General features: G+C 42.2%; 1 protein-coding gene across 1 annotated transcript in view; it reads left to right on the top strand.

Annotated features, from left to right (window-relative positions):
- The first annotated feature begins 2,169 nt into the window (after positions 1–2,169).
- The window catches only part of dock10 (dedicator of cytokinesis 10), a 140,477-nt gene continuing 131,687 nt past the window's right edge, over positions 2,170–10,959 (top strand). Inside the window, 1 exon segment of the mRNA XM_034169275.1 lies at positions 2,170–2,328. Coding sequence (XP_034025166.1) covers positions 2,170–2,328 — 159 coding nt within the window.

Below are 10,959 nucleotides of genomic sequence, written 5' to 3'. Positions count from 1 at the left end.
TGAATGTTGAAGTCACCAATAATCAGAATGTTATCTGCACTAGTTGACAAGTTAGAGATGAACTCACCAACTGGGGTTGACAGTTGGACTATTTGGATTTAGGGGTGGTTCCAGAGTAGCATATATAAGATGCCTGGATGTAGGTTTAGGTTTGAGACATTCCACGTGGGTTGTAGGTAGCAGACACAAATTATTTGATATTGCTCACAGACTCAACTGGATGAATTTCTCTCCCTGCCACATAAACTGCACTATCACCATAGTGGATTTTCTGCATTAATTTTCTCGCTAGGCTAATGGATTCCACAACCACATTTGTCATAAGCCTTGCAGGGTCTTTACTCACCTGCTTCATGGCCTGCTGTAAAGTCCTAATGTTACTGTCCCTGTAGAGCTCTATCAATGTTTGCAGACAAGATGGCGGCGCCTTCCCCAGTAGGGTGAAGGCTGTCCAGCATCACCAAGCCACGGCGGCCCCAAAATGAAGACCAGTTATCAATCAAAGTAAAGCCTTGCTGTCTACAAAATTGCGGCAGCCACCTGTTTAGCGATGTCAGCCTGCTGAACGCCTTATTACCTCGGGAGGGGAGAGGACCAGAGAAAATTAATTGATGCCAACACATCTTTCTGGCAAGGTCACAAGTCCTCTCTTTGTACATTTTTGTGACCTCAGAGTGCTTCATCCTGACATCATTGGCGCCGACGTGAATAACTATGTGACTGTATCTAGTGTCATGTTCCTTTGTCTGTCTACCCTTCTGCAGCATCAGCACCCTAAAGCATCGATGTCACGGTGACGTGCTCACTACACACTGGAAGCAATTAAGGGATTAAGGACCATGCCCAAGGGCCCTTAGTGATTTTCTGGTCTGGCTGGGTTTTAAACCGAGGATCCTCTGATCTAAAGGCCAACGCTTCTAAACCTACATATGTGCAGTTTCTTAGATTTTTTTTTTTTTTCATCTGTTGGGCACTGCAGTCTTGTTTGAGGGCAGGCGCTAAAGGGGTAAAATATGATGCATATGACGTAATTTCTCTACTTCCGGGGACAGAAACACAGCACCCTTTCTGAGTTATTTGGCAAATTACATGCAAACAAAGTGAAAATACAAAGAAAAAGTGACGATGCGGTGGAAAGTGGACATGTGTTGCGGTTTGTTTATGAACTGGAGCTCAAACGTGTCAAGACAGTTGTGCAGGCGAGAGAATGGAGCTACTCTGGTTAGCTGTGTAGGCTAACATTTACTGACACAACATCTCCCATTTGCCTTGTCTTCCCTTCTCCACTGGGAACCAAAACGACAAAAAAAAATGCACTTTCGCGACGGCTTCTGTAATTGCAGAAAGTTCTGAAGTGAAGTTATGCTGTGCATACAGTATATTGCACAACGGGAGCAGCTGTCAAACAAAACTGCGCTGCCCTACTTTGTTGTGTCTCTGATTCTTCATTTATTTTCTTTTCAGCTCTGTTTCTGGAGATTGCGTATCCTTCACTGACCACGTCTCAACTCTGTACATCATTCCCAGTCTTACGACTCTCCTATAAACCTGAACTTTGAACTTCTCCTTTATTTATTCATTCATTCATTCCTTCATTTATTTATTCATTGGGTCACGCAGCAGGAAAACTATGAACTGAAATGAGTGGTGAGACTGAAAGAAACCAGCACAAGTGCTGCAAAACTGAACAGAAAAGAAAGTCATGTTTTATATGTGTGTGTGTGTGGGGGGGGGGGGGGGGGGGGGGGTGCTGGTTCTGGTCAGCTGACATAGTTTGCAGACTGTGATTTGCAGGGTGAGCTGGGTTGGGCTGAACCATCCACAGCTGCAGTCTGTGTGCAACAGAGAGAGAGAGAGAGAGGGAGGGAGACAAGTGGAGAGAGGGCGATGTTAGACTGTCTGTGTAAGCTCAGCAACAGCAGCATTCAGGGCTGGAGGCTGAAGCAGTGCAGAAAAGATCTTGCAAAGTCTGCAGAAGTGGAGCTGCAGGGACAGATGGAGGTTATGCACTGAGCTTGTCGACAGCACAGCATCACTGGCTGGACCAGGTGCTGAGACGGACTGAACATTGCTATCAGGATTAGGTGAGACTAGTCTGGATTCATCCTAGCTTCAGGTGAAGTTCATACTGCTGCATCAAGCCGGACTGGGAGTCGGCAGCAAGGGATCATGGGTTGCTCGGCCAGCGTGGTCCTGCTTCTGCGCTCAGTGGGTGAAGCCGATTGTGGCCACATGTGCTCACGACAGGAGCAAATGTCATTGGATACAGCCACGCCCATGTTAGAGGGCTACACGAGCATCACCTCACCTGTGACCATCATTGTCATGGTAACCAGAACCCCTGCATGCCTCCATCACCGCTGCTTCTGTGTGCATGTGTGGGCAGGTAGAGACTGGGTGGGAGTGACTGTCTGCACTGATTGGGGTTTGCGCTCATCATATTTGGATATTCATGTTGGGGACGCAGTGTGACTTCTGATCAGTTTGGATGACTCTTTTTTGCATAACGCTTTATGACACTGAACACATTAAAATCCTGATCATTATCTGATTACTGGAGTTCTGATTATTCAAGTGGTCATGTAAACAGCAAATGTGATATGCTTTATCTGATAACGGCCGTTATCTGATTACAGCAAATCAGGTTACCACACCTAGATTTCACCCCATCGTCAGATTTCTTCAGTACATGTATACCTTTAATCTGATTTATTTTGCATGTGCAAAAGCAATTGCCACTCGCATTTCCAGAGGTACAGCAGTTCACACTGTTGTCTCATCAGTGCTCATAACATCCTTCATCAGATCACAATATTCCAAGTTCCATTGTGTATCAAAAAAAAAAAAAAAAAAAATCTCTTGTGTGTTGTTTCTGAATTCTAAAGAGCAAATTTCTTGGCAATCTGTGTGGTTTATAGACATATACTGGATTTGAGTGCAGTTTGCTGTGGTCTAAAAGCATGATGTCATATTTCCTCACTGTTCGTGTGCCAAGACAGCAAACAACTCTGCCGCACCTCCTTGCTGAGAGAGAGAGAGAGAGAGAGAGAGAGAGAGAGACATTAAATGATGACATTTTGTCAGCCCACCACAATCATGACATAATGAACGTGAGCTCAGAGTGCAGATAGTCAGGTGTGTTTCATTCCCTTGTTATTTCTTCATTGAAATCATGTAAACCATGTTTTTCCAATTACTGTATTAATGAAGTGCATGTAAATGCATCAGCTGAAATTATTAGTGTTATCTGATTATTCCCAGTTATTGAATTATTATGGTCATGTAAACGGGGCCACTGTTACTACATGTCAGTCCTTACCTGTAATCGAGTTGTAAAAACAGCAGCATTCATTTTAAATCCATGAAACTGGGAAAAATGGGATGCAGTTGTGCCAGTGTGGAGCACACACACACACACACACACACACACACACACACACACACTACTACAAACCTGTTGTATGCATTGGTACAAGCTGAGGTGGGTTGTGGCAAATTTGGGAGAGGTCCATCCATGTGGAAAAAGTTGGCCTTATGGACAAGTCTGTGATAATGGAATTACCACAACAGGGAAATCTGACCATATTTTAGCTTATCATTAAAACTTGTGCTGATTGTAATTCCATTACCATGGAATTACCCTAATTTCAAAGAAAGTCTGAGTCCAGAAAATGTATACAGATAAAAATCTAATAACCTTTATGGTTCTAGTACAGGGGTGAGCAACCATGTGCCATGAAGGGCCGAGACACTGCAGGTTTTTCTTGCTACCAATCACCTCAGCAGGTGATTTTTTTTTTAATGATCAGGTGTATATGTTCAGGGGAGAAGCTCATCAGCAAACCACCCCTGTTCTAGTAGGACTGCAATGAAAATTAATGACATACTGGATCTGAATATAGAGGACTACTGTTCACAGTTTGATTCAGGTCCTTCGAGTGCTAATCAAGTTAAAATTCACAAACCTCAGTGTTAGTAAATACACAAAGACGCAACGTTTAGCAGGTATGATTTTATATATTTTACATTAAAATTGAGTAACAAAAAAGGACTCTCTCCTTGACAGGAGTCATATTTAGGTTTAGGGGTTTTTTTTGTTGTTTTTTTTTTTTTAGGAGATATGGGCTTTACTGAGCTGCTTTTTAGGAATACTTTGTCATTTATTGAGCTATACATAAAAATCCACTTAATAAGAGGTGGATGTTTTTCTTCTTGAATATCATTAATAGAAACAGACCTTGATCTTTTGTCTAATGTATGATCACTGGCACCTTGTCTTGGTCCTGATCATCAGGAGACGGACACATCTGTCGTTCTTTCTGTGGTCCATCTCCCTCATGGAACATCTGGAGCTGAAAATTCCTTTTCTGTTATTAAATCTGTCCATGGAGTTCTTGTCAATCTGAACAATTTGAATGACTTGTTTTTTCTTAAATTGAGGCTTTTTCAGTAAATCTGAATGGAATTGGCTTTGCTAAAACATATAAATGCCACAGGGACTTTTTACATCACCTGCACGTTGTAACAATATACAGGATATAAGCTGTCAGCCTTCTTTGTTTTCCTTTTTCATCCTTTGTGACATACGTCATAAAAGCTATTTAAGACATGTAACATTTTAAAACACCTTCCCAACAGATTTAACAGGTAATTTTTCAATCTGATTATGGAAACAGTTTTTGCTAAGGTGATTTTTGGAAAAGACACTTGTAGAACAACTACTACTTTCAGATTGAAGTGAAGTGCTTTTATTTAGATTACTCAGGAAATGCATTATTATTAGCTTTAAACAGCTTTATTTCATGAATGACACGGAAAACTTTGGCTGAAAAACTGAAAATCAAGTCTAGTGGAGCAGATAACTGTAACAATTGTTCATTTCTGGAAACAAGCACAAAATTAGCACACATACCGCTTAAACATTACTCTTTTGGAAAAAAAAAACAAAAATCAGTTGGCCACTTGAATTTTCAATAGGCAGCCAGGTAGAGGTCAGTTGAGGAATTGCACAGGGATCAAAATTAAGAGATGCTCCAATCATATTGAAAACTACACCACATTATGTGTCTGATCACACAGATTCCAAAAAGGTATAGTTTGGATAATCTGTGACTGAATGTTCTGGAGTTATGGGGTAAAAAAGTTAAAGTTGCTCTAATTTTGGTAAACAGTGATGCAAATTATTGGTTAATTCAGTCATAGATTGTCCAAACGATATCATTTTGGAATCGTTATGACCAGGCAAATAATGTGGTATAGTTTTCAACATGACTGGAACATTTTTAAATTTTGACCCCTGTGTAATGCCGCGTTCACATCGGGCGTGACGTGAGCGACAGCAGTGACAGGTTGCCATGTAATCCCTATGGAACGACGCATTTTGGCACCAAGTCACGCAGCGCGATGCAATGGACGCGAATGAAGCGACGCGAATGAAGCGATTTTGAGCGATTGGCGCGTTTGTGGCGCAATATTGCGTCGCATCACGTCGCGTTGCCCTCCTCCCCAAGTTGAAAAATCTGAACTCTTTCGTCTCATCGCGCCATGATGACCAATAGGGACTGAATATGTAGTGACGTGGAGATGTCTGGAGTTTGACTGAAGATGTGAACATGTCCTGTATCTGGTAGCAGCCTGTGAGCAGGACTTATGTCTCTTTTGTCCTTTATTTCACAATTATGACAGAGTTTTTGGAGCGAACAGCAGCACCACAGCAGCGGGGAGCGGAGTTTCTTTTTCTTTTTCTTTTACGTGCGCGTGCGAGCGAATCGTCCATGGAGATTATTTTACTTATTAACTACACAGATGTATAATAAAGCAAATGGTGACTGGTTTCTAAAGACAATTATGACAGAGTTTTTGGGAAAGAGCAAGGAGCAGCCCCCCAGCAAGCAGCGGAGTTTCTTTTTCTTTTACGTGCGTGCGAGCGGATCGTCCATGGAGATTATTTTACTTATTAACTACACAGATGTATAATAAAGTAAAAGGTGACTGGTTTCTAAACACAATTATGACAGAGTTTTTGGCGGAAGAGCGAGGAGCAGCCCCCCAGCAAGCAGCGGAGTTTCTTTTTTTTTTTTTATTGTTTACATGTGCGCGCGTGAACGGGACAGGAGGTCCTCAAACTGGGTCCCGCAGAGGCGGAAGGACCGCAGAAAGCGGCCGTCAGACACAGCTCCTGCAGCAAATAACGATACTCCCTGAATTGGGAATGTCTCATGACGTTTGTCAGCTTTCCACAGCAACTCGCGCCATGTGATCAAGGTCTGTCATGTTAACTTGACTGACAACCGGAGCCGGCGAGCGGAATGGAAGCTCCTCCTATTTGATGACGCACACCGGGGTGAATTTTCGCAGAGCGACACACCGGGCGAAGGAGGCGCATCCGTCGCCACACGACCCCCTGCGAATTTGTAGTGTCTGATCGCGCCCGGTGTGAACATGGCATAACCCTTCATTGACCCCTACCTGGCTATAGCCACCACCCTGGGATGGCTATCATACATTTTTGGGTAGGCCATGGTACACGGAGCCTGGATTGTAAGTGTCATTTAGTCCCCTTAAGTGGTACCGATTAGGTCAAAATTGATGACTGGCTCATGGACTATTGCAGATTGACACATCAATTATGTCTTATTTGTTCCAAGTATGAGGTCTGTGAGAAAAGTATCCGACGTTTTTATTTTATGCAAAAACTATATGGATTTGATTCATTATGTTTTTCAAGCTTGAACCTTCGTGTGCATGCGTGAGTTTTTCCACGCCTGTCGGTTGTGTCATTCGCCTGTGGGCAGGCTTTGAGTGAGCACTGGTCCACCCCTCTCATCGTTGTTTCATTGTGAGGAAATGGTGGAATGATTTGGGCTTTTTTTCCATCAGAATTTTTTCAGAAACTGTTAGAGACAGGCAGCTGGAAACCATTCGAAAAATTTATCTGGCTTTCGGTGAAAATTTTACGGGCTTCACAGAGAATGAGTGTTACTACAGCTTTAAGGACAGCCCACAATGGCGCGCCACGCTCCGAGCCACCATCGAGAGGCAGAAACCACCACATCATTTCTAAACGGATCGCTGTGTGGAGCCGGGACCATTGTGTGCAATTTTTCTGGTTATCACAAGAGCTGGACATCAGCCATTTTCCGGCAGATTTCACTTTTAACAAGAGATTTTGTCATGGAAAGCCGCGCGGAGGCTTCGCGCGTCACGACCGATTCGCTGATGAAGCGAGACAAAGGAACACCTCCGTTTCGGAGTGTTAGAGGACAAGTTGGGACAAGCCTATCTCGACTTTCAGTGCTTACCAGTCGAGTGAGTATAAGAGAAATTGTGGAGAGCTGGACTTGTCCCAACTTGTCCTCTAACACTCTGAAACGGAGGTGTTCCTTTGTCTCGCTTCATTACTTTTTGTGACATCAAATTGCGGGACCATGTTTTATTTTAGCTTTGCTGGCTTAGAATTGTAGAATTTGTAGAGCACCTGCCATATGGGAAAGTTCTATAGAAACACAGTCCTTCTTCTTCTTAGATTGGTCATTTTTGCCTGGTTTCAAAACCTAATTCTGTTTCTGTTTGTTGTTTTCACTGCCTTTTCCAAATTATCTTTCTAAAGGACTAGTTCCCTTTTTCTTAGCATTAAAACTTATTATTAAAAATTAGTGTTAGAAATGTGAGTAATCATACCTATTAGTGCTTTACTCATCGAGGTGACAGTTGTGTTGTAAGAGAGAAATTGCATTTTTTTTAACTACCATAAAAGGAAACACCATAGGGCACCAAGCAGTAGAGCTTTAAATTAAGTGGTAAAGAAATGCTACAATTTAAATTCATTTGTGCAGTTATAATTACAGAATATATTGCTGGTGATAAATTGAATGACAATTTAACCATTAACAGCAGCCAACAACTATTTTCTATTTAAAAATGTAGTTATTTAATGGTGTTCTGTACAGAGTATGAGACAGCACTCCCTCTGTGCTCTGAACTTTTCTCACCCATTTACGCTGTTGGTCTGGCCGAGTGTGCATGTTGAGTGCATGCATGTCCCACTGTGTAAAACCATTGCCCCACCCCTTGGTTATAAAGAGAAAATGATACTGACTACAAACTGTGTTGGATTTTTTTTTCCAAGGTGATGGATGGCACTTACATTCCAGAAATACATCCAGAAATCACATTTAGATTTTAAAATTGCTTCTGACCAAGAACCTTTATAGACCCTGAGGCCCATTAGAGCTTATCTCCGGATTTCTTTACATCAAGCGGATGAGAGTCTATGACTCCCCCTAGTCACGACCGCCAGTCCAACATAGGTTACTTCCTCAGCTGAGGTCGGTACCCATTTACAGCTAGGTTGACTGACACAATGTAGATTAAGTGTCTTGTCCAAGGACACACTCAGGTGGCCATCTTCTTATCCACTTACCTACTTGCTGACCAAGAGCATCATAAGAGGAATCCATATACCGTATGTCTGGCTTTTCCCACATAAACAGCTGTTTGATGTGTTAGAAGTCCCCGAATGCTGTTGTTTGTGCTTGATGCAGAAGAGAGGGGTTTGGGGAGGAGTGGCCGAGAAGGGAAGCTTTGTTTTGAATCTGAAAATGTACACAGCAAAATGACCAGTGTTAACATTGACAGTGTCTATATGGGTCAGTATGGACCCATATAGTCATTGTCAGTGTTAATTTAACACCGTCAGTGTTAATTTCACTGTGTAGGTAGTGCAGCATGTAGTGGTAAAATCATATAGGACACCTTTAAAATAATATACGGACTATTTGACATGTGCTCCACCTGCCATAATCAAATATCTAACCAGTAAATAACACTAATCTGTGGCTGGTTCAAAAAGTAGGCTGTTGGGGTGATTGTGTTTCTCACTTGAGCATAGTGTAGATTTTTATCTCATGGGACGGCAGGCTGACTGTCTTGCAATAACATCCAAAGCTAAATTTCCCAAAAATAAGGAATTCTTGCAAATAGAACCGTTTTCAAACTTCTCCTTTAACCACCTCCGTCTGTGTGTCTTGTTGAAGCTGCGGTTGGTGTCTCACCAGTGAATGGACTCTCGTTATTTCCCTCACAACCGAGCATCAGATGGACAGAAATGGAAGGAGGAGGGCAGAGAAGGGGGAGGTGGGGTCAGACATGAGGAATTTAGTTTCTGTGGGAAAAATCAGCTTTCTCCACTTACGCTTGAAAGAGATGGCAAAAATAACTGAATAAAATGAGAGTTAACTGCCTGCAGATGAACAGAGGATGAAATGAACACTATAAAGAAATAACATTCATAAAAGAGCTGTAGTTTTTCTTTTTGAGTCTGCTCATTTCTGCGTGTCACCCATCTGTTTGGTGTTTGTATTCACTGGTGATGGCCAGATCTCTTGATTCCCAGAAAGACCCCGGTTTCTGTAAGCCCAGTGGAAAAAATGCTCCAGTTTTGGCAGAGGGAGATCTTTTACAGTCACTGTTTCTGTTTCCTCCTTCTTTGTTTCCTTCCACAAACCTCCAGCCTCTTCTGCTCTGCTCAGCCATTTTTCTGTGTGGTGAGCGAGAGTCATGTCGGTTTTACCTGGTTTCATCATGTTCGCTGCAGATTCATGTTTCACCTTTCGGCACATGAAACCTGATTGTCAGTTCTTGCTGATCTTTTTAGCATTCACTGTTTCCAGGCCAAAGATTCATTCGTGCTTGCAGACACACTTTTCCAGGCTTAGAAGTATGGAAAGTGGGGGAGAAAAACCACATAATTGACCCTTTTCATCCACTCAGTTGAGGTTTTCTGAATCCATGTCTGCTGCAGGAGATCACCTGTCCTGCATGTCATCTATCTCTGCCTCTTCTGCAAAAACCTGATTAATTAGGTGTTGTGTTTCCCGGCTTTTTGTTTATCTGTGGGTGGACCCGGCCCGTTTGTAAAGGAGTGGGGTGTAGAACCTTGAAGTAAACACTACCAGAAGGAGTTATGTTGCAGAACCAGAAGAGGATTTTAAAAAGAAACTGCAACATCATCTGCATAAAATTAAATGAACCACTCTGTTTTTGCAGAATGTGTTGCCATGGCAACATGACGCCAAACTCCAACAGGTACAGAACCATCTGAAATAAACAGGAATATGAAATTTAATCCCTAGTAATTATAAAATGACTTGTGTATTGAAAATACTAAATACTTTTTGCTTGGAGTCATTTGCTTGGTTAGTAATATGTAGACCGATAACTGACACAAGACCTGGGATTTCAACCGAGGATCTTTTTGTCTCAAGCGGGAAAGCCTTAACCACTAGACCATCACCTCCCCTAAGTAATAAGTATTGGAAAACTTTGGTATAATACCTGTAAATAATCAGGTTTTTTTTTTGCCAGTTTTCTTCAGACAAGTCAGGGGATGGATACATGGCACTCTGTGGTAAATCTGTGTGGAGTAGACAGTTCTCAAAAACTGAGTGACTGTGCAAGAAGGAAAAGAGTGAGGAAAGCCACCAAGACACTCAGACAACCCAGAACATCTGTGGCTGTGATTGAAGAAATTGTGCATATTTTGCATTTTGTATGACCAGTTATACAGCTTCATGATGAAGTGGTACAGAGGAGGATTTTCTTAAAAAGAAGACCTGAACGTTCAGCTACAATTTGACAGAAGGTACATCTGAGATGAAAGCCTAGATTTGATGCTTTGGTGAAAGAAAAATTGCACAGGTTTTTACACCAGATACAACTCCACATTACATGGAGAAATGTGGCAGGGGAGGGGTTTGAACCGGGCACTTTCCACACTGATACCAAGTGCACTCACCACTTGGCCACCACCCCTGTCCTGTAAGGGTAAAAGTAACACAATGATGTAATTTCTTTGGGCCATTTAAACTTGTTTGATATTATTATGAGTTACCTAATTTATTAGGGTAGTTGCAACTACTGTTTAAAATAGTACAGGAGGGCATCTGGTGTAAAACCTGT

The sequence above is a fragment of the Thalassophryne amazonica genome, chromosome 4 (assembly GCF_902500255.1).
Source record: "Thalassophryne amazonica chromosome 4, fThaAma1.1, whole genome shotgun sequence".
Taxonomy (NCBI): Eukaryota; Metazoa; Chordata; class Actinopteri; order Batrachoidiformes; family Batrachoididae; genus Thalassophryne; species Thalassophryne amazonica.
The sequence above is the reverse complement of the archived record's forward strand: the minus strand, read 5'-3'. Positions and strand labels throughout refer to the sequence as shown.